Below are 5,334 nucleotides of genomic sequence, written 5' to 3'. Positions count from 1 at the left end.
AGTCTCATCCTGTCACCCTGGACAGAGTGCTATGGCATTATCATAGCTCACAGCAACCTCAAACTGTTGGGTGCAAGAGATCCGCTTGTCTCAGCCTCCTGAGTAACTGTGAGACTATAGGTGCCTGCCACATTGCCCATCTAATTTTTCTATTTTTAGTAGACACGAGGTCTCACTCTTACTCAGGCTGGTCTGGAACTCCTGAGCTCAGGGATGCTCCGCCTCGAATCCCCAGAGTGCTGAGATTACAGACGTGAGCCACTGCTCCTGGCCCAAATAAATCATTGTTGAACAAGTGAATGATTCAGGAAGGTGATAGAAGAAATTTATCAATTTGCCGAGAGTACTGTGTTATATTGGCTATGACCTTTAAAAAATGCAATTTTTTGTAAATGTAGAAATTAGTCCATTGGACATTAAAACAAACTGATACTTATAAAGTTTGATTTTTTTCTTTTTAGAAAACTTTCTTAAATTCTTTTAATAGATTCTTCAATTTCAAGATATCTTGGCCAATACTTTCTACAGAAAGCACTTTCGAATGTACATGGAAAGGATGGACAAGAGAGCTCTGATTAGTTTTTGGGAGTCTGTGGAGCATTTAAAGAGTGCTAACAAGGTAATGTATATAGGCTGGGAGGAGTATTCATTGCTAGCTGGTAAAAACTTGTACATGAGGCGATGTATCTCTCTTTCTCAGTGAAGCTGTAAAATATACATAAAAGATTATCTTAAACTAAATATAATGGCATATGTTCCAGCCCATAATGGCAAATAAAATTATTTTTGTGTAGTCAAGGGGGAAAAATAAATGTACAAAAAGATTGAACTTAGTTTCAGATAGTTTTTTTTTTTTCTTTTTTGCAGTTTTTTTGGCTGGGGCTCGGTTTGAACCCTCCACCTCCGGTATATGGGGCCAGTGCCCTACTCTTTTGAGCCACGGGCGCCACCCCAGGCAGTTATTTTTTAACATACTATAAGAAGACATACGTGTCCACATTACCATATAATGAATTTGGTCTGGTTATCTACATTCAGTCTCCTAACTTACCATTTATGATGTCATAATGTGCATTTTTCACACTACTTTTAATTTCATTATTTAAAATATGATTGAGTAAAGGAACACAAACAGTTTTGGTGACACGTATTTCCTATAATCAAGAACCCAACAGTAAGCAGTGTGCATTTGGTAAGTTCTTAATATATGGTTAAAAATTATATATATGTATATATATCCCTTATGTATACATACAGTCCTTCTTTGTGGGTTCTTTACACACACAGTCCTTTATGTATACATATAGTCCCTCTTTGTGGGTTTTTCATGTATACACACAGTCCTTTATGTATATATACAGTCCTCCTTTGTGGGTTCCACGTCTGTGGATTCAATTAACCACAGATTGGAAGTGTTGGGGAGAAAAATTACAACTATACTGGACACATACAGAGCTTTTCTTCCTTGTCATTGTTCCCTAAAAAATATAGTATAATAACTATTTAATAGTATCTACATTGTGTTGGGTGTTATAAGTAATCTAGCAATGCCTTAAAGTGTCTGAGGGGATATACATAGATTCTATGCAAATACAACACCATTTACTTCAGGAACTTGAGTAGTTACAGATTTTGGTATCTGTGGAAGGTCTGGAACCAGCCCACCCATACCAAGGGAAAGTGTACATATGTATCTATATCTATAAACATAGTATCTATAGCATATGTATGTGTGTACAGACATATATATGTATATACATGAGATACTGTATTGTGGCAATATGTAACATTTTGTGGGGTTTAGTAAAATAAGCACAGAGAGCATTTTGTACATTGAATTAACTGATTTTTGTGTGAATGTAGTTAGAACAGACCACTGACTTAAAATATAATTATAAATCATATTGGTTAAGGAACTAAATGTAGTCTCATAGTATTTTGGGGGGGGGGTTTGAATTAAGTTTTTTTTTTTTTTTTTTTGGTAGTAAGGTGATTCTCTTACCTCAGCTTCCAGAGTAGCTGGGACTACAAGTGCTTGCCACAACACCCGACTATTTTTTTGTTACAGTTTGGCCAGGGCTGGGTTGGAACCCGCCACCCTCAGTATATGGGGCTGGCGCTCTATCCAGTGAGCCACAGGCGCCATCCTCTCATAGTATTTTTTAATCTTCTTAAGAATCCTATTATTGTTAATTTAGAAGCCACAAATTATCTCATTTTACCCAGTAAAGTATTTGCCAAGTTTATCACTCATTTTAATCACCATGCTTGACTCTAAGTGACTTCTGGCTGTTCTGAAAAGATTATCATAAAGAGCAATCTAAGAAGTTTTTCTTAAACTATTGAGGATAGTTTGAAGACTATTAAGGGAAGAGCCTATAGCTCCCTCAAAATATAGCCTTTTTTTTTTTTTTTTAAATGAGACGGGGTCTCACTCTTGCTCAGGCTGGTCTTAAACTCCTGAGCTTAAGTGATCATGCCTTGGCCTTCCATAGTGCTGGGATTATAGGCATAAGCCACAGTGAGCAGCCAAAAATAGTGGCCGTTTGTTAAAAATGTTTAACAAATATTCTGGGATGTTTGTTAAATTAGTAATAGGTTATAACACATTCATTTCAGTTATATAGCTTTGTTTTTTACTACTGCTGAAAACTTTGTATAACAATCCTAGAGAAGGGAAGTCTCTCTATGGGAAATGTAAAGATAATGTAAATCAGAAGAGATATTTGCCTTTCTAAAGTGGGCTGGTGAGGCCAACTGTGCTGCTGAAGGTTGTCATCTGATGTAAGCTTGACCACAGGGGAGTCATTCTGGAGAATATTTTTCTTGTTTTTTAAAACCACACAATTATGATACTAATTTTAGGAGTAAGAAATGGCACTTCTAATTATTTCTATTAGATAAAAAGTCAAACTGATTTCACTGATAAATTTTGGCTCTGTGGAATTGAGAATATGCAAAAGACTCCACTGTAGGAGAAAAACTGTTCTCATTCTTATTTTTTCCCTTCAGTGCTTAAAAGAAATTGTATATGTTAACTGTTTAACATAAAGTGTTCATTTAAGGAATCAATGTTTCTTCCTCCCAGAATCTAACATTTACCCTGGGCCCTGAATGTGGACATAAAAGCCTAAGCCCCATACCAGCAGCAGGGTACATCCCAAATGTTGTCTTTTCAGCTTTAAAATGCAAAGAATTGAGAGGAAAATAGTATCTCTCAGAGATGATTTTCCTTACCTTTTTCTTTCTTTATCTTCCTTGCTTTTCAGAATGAAATTCCACAATTAGTTGGTGAAATTTATCAGAATTTCTTTGTAGAGAGCAAAGCAATATCTGTGGAAAAATCACTTTACAAAGAAATTCAGCAGTGTCTTGTAGGAAATAAAGGCATTGAGGTGTTCTGCAAAATCCAGGGAGATGTTTACGAGACCCTAAAGGATAGGTATTACCCTTCATTTATTGTCAGTGACCTGTATGAGAAATTGATGATAAAAGAAGAAGAAAAACATGCCTCACAGCTGATTCCCAACAAGAATGAAATGGTGAGTCACCTTTAACTTTCTGTCACCTTTTTAATGGGTAAGCTTTAAAAATGATTAGGTGAGTACACAGTATATGAGCCAAATTTGATATACACCTTTGTCTTTTAATATGCAGGACTTTGAGCAGAATAAAAAGTAAACCTGAATCATCACCTTGTTCTTATCTCATGTACTTCTTTTTTCTTTTGTCCTCCTGACTTTTTTGCTGGCACCTGCTGGCATTGAGTCAGAGACTTTCTGCCTTCTCTCTGTTTTATTGATTGATTGGTTGGTTGGTTGGTTGGCAGAGTCTCATTCTGTCACCCTGGATTGAGTGCCATGGCATCATATGTCACAGTAACCTCAAACTCCTGGGCTCAAGTGATCCTCCTACTGAGTAGCTGGGACTACAGGCACTCATCTCAACAGCTAGTTTTTCTATTTTTATTAGAGACCGTGTTTCGCTCTTGCTCAGGCTGGTCTCAAACTCCAGAGCTCAAGTGGTCCTCCTGCCTTGTCTTCCCAGAGTGCTGGGATTACAGGCATGAGCACCCATGCCCAGCCTTTGTCTTGTTTTAGGCACACCCCTGCTTTGACTCTTGGAAAGTCTGTGGGGTGGGACTTGTGTGGCTTGGACCAGCTAAGAGAAACTATAGGACTATAGTCCAACCCCAGAATAGAGAAATCAGTAGGGGGAAGTGAGGGGAGGAAGGTGATACGGGTAGAGTTACAGGAAATATTTTTGGAGTTGAAAAAAAATCAAGTGAAATTAAAATGCTCTAAAAGAAACCTTGTAAGCCATACTTTAAGTCTAGTTTTCCTGAAGTATACTTGGTCATTTTGGACAGCTCCCATCACCATCTCTTGTTTATTGGTAGTGACCTCTAAGAGCTTATAAGGTCTGTGTGAAGAAAAGCAAAGTCTTTTATAGTCATCTTTCATAGAAATACTATAGTTGGTTGATCTTGGATTTTTTTCTTCTTGTCTAACTCCCTGTTATCTCTAATTCAAAGGAATCATGTACTCTTTTGATGATAAGAGAAGTCAGCTTTCAATCTCTGACCTTTTGTGTAATCTTCATTTAGACTCTTTTTAAAGGTTTTATGACTTGGTTTTTTTACTTAAGAAATTATTGAGCTGACTGGTCCAAAAATCACTACTCCTTATGTTTGGTTTTGGTAGGTTACAGTTTAACTATTAGCTTTCTACTTTAAAACTTAAATGGTTTTTAGTACAGAAAATGCTATAGAGGAGATTATTCAGATTAATAAAAACATCTCAACCAAACAGACTGAGTAAGGATTTGAACTGACAACTGATGTGAAAAGTAATAATAAATAAGCAAGAAAAGATGTTCACCTTCTCTTAGGGTTCAAAGAAGACTAATACACATACATTAGTGACCTTCTGAGAGCTGTTAACTCTCTTTGTTCAAATAATCCCTAGACATGAGAACTTTTGGAAATGTATCCTAAACAAATAATTCAAATTAGGAAAACGTTTACATATGAGTATAGCTAGACAGCAAGAAAGGAGAATCACCCTATAGCAGGAGTGTCAGTAGGAATATGCCTCAGTAAGTTACCAGTGCAGCAGGACACAGTGAGGCCATGAAAACTGTAATTTTCAAGATTAATACTCTGAAAACCCAACGTTATACATATACATGTATTATATAAAAATGAATACAAGGTGTGGAATATGTCATTACATTGTACTTATAGACAACTAGAAGAACATGCAGAAGATGGAAAGAGCTGGGCAGTGCCTGTGGCTCAAGGAGTAGGGTGCCGGTCCCATATGCTGGAGGTGG

The 5,334-nt window shown here is 36.8% G+C and overlaps 1 protein-coding gene across 1 annotated transcript in view; it reads left to right on the top strand.

Moving 5' to 3' along the window:
• The window catches only part of SNX25 (sorting nexin 25), a 90,233-nt gene that overhangs the window by 59,315 nt on the left and 25,584 nt on the right, over positions 1–5,334 (top strand). Inside the window, exons 8-9 of the mRNA XM_023514904.1 lie at positions 488–619; positions 3,270–3,541. Of these exons, the coding sequence (XP_023370672.1) occupies positions 488–619; positions 3,270–3,541 (404 nt within the window). The remainder of the gene's footprint in view (positions 1–487; positions 620–3,269; positions 3,542–5,334) is intronic.

Source organism: Otolemur garnettii, unplaced genomic scaffold (genome assembly GCF_000181295.1).
Source record: "Otolemur garnettii isolate 467f Iridium unplaced genomic scaffold, OtoGar3 scaffold00061, whole genome shotgun sequence".
Taxonomy (NCBI): domain Eukaryota; kingdom Metazoa; phylum Chordata; class Mammalia; order Primates; family Galagidae; genus Otolemur; species Otolemur garnettii.
Note: the sequence above shows the minus strand (reverse complement) of the source record. Positions and strands in the feature narration are given on the sequence as shown.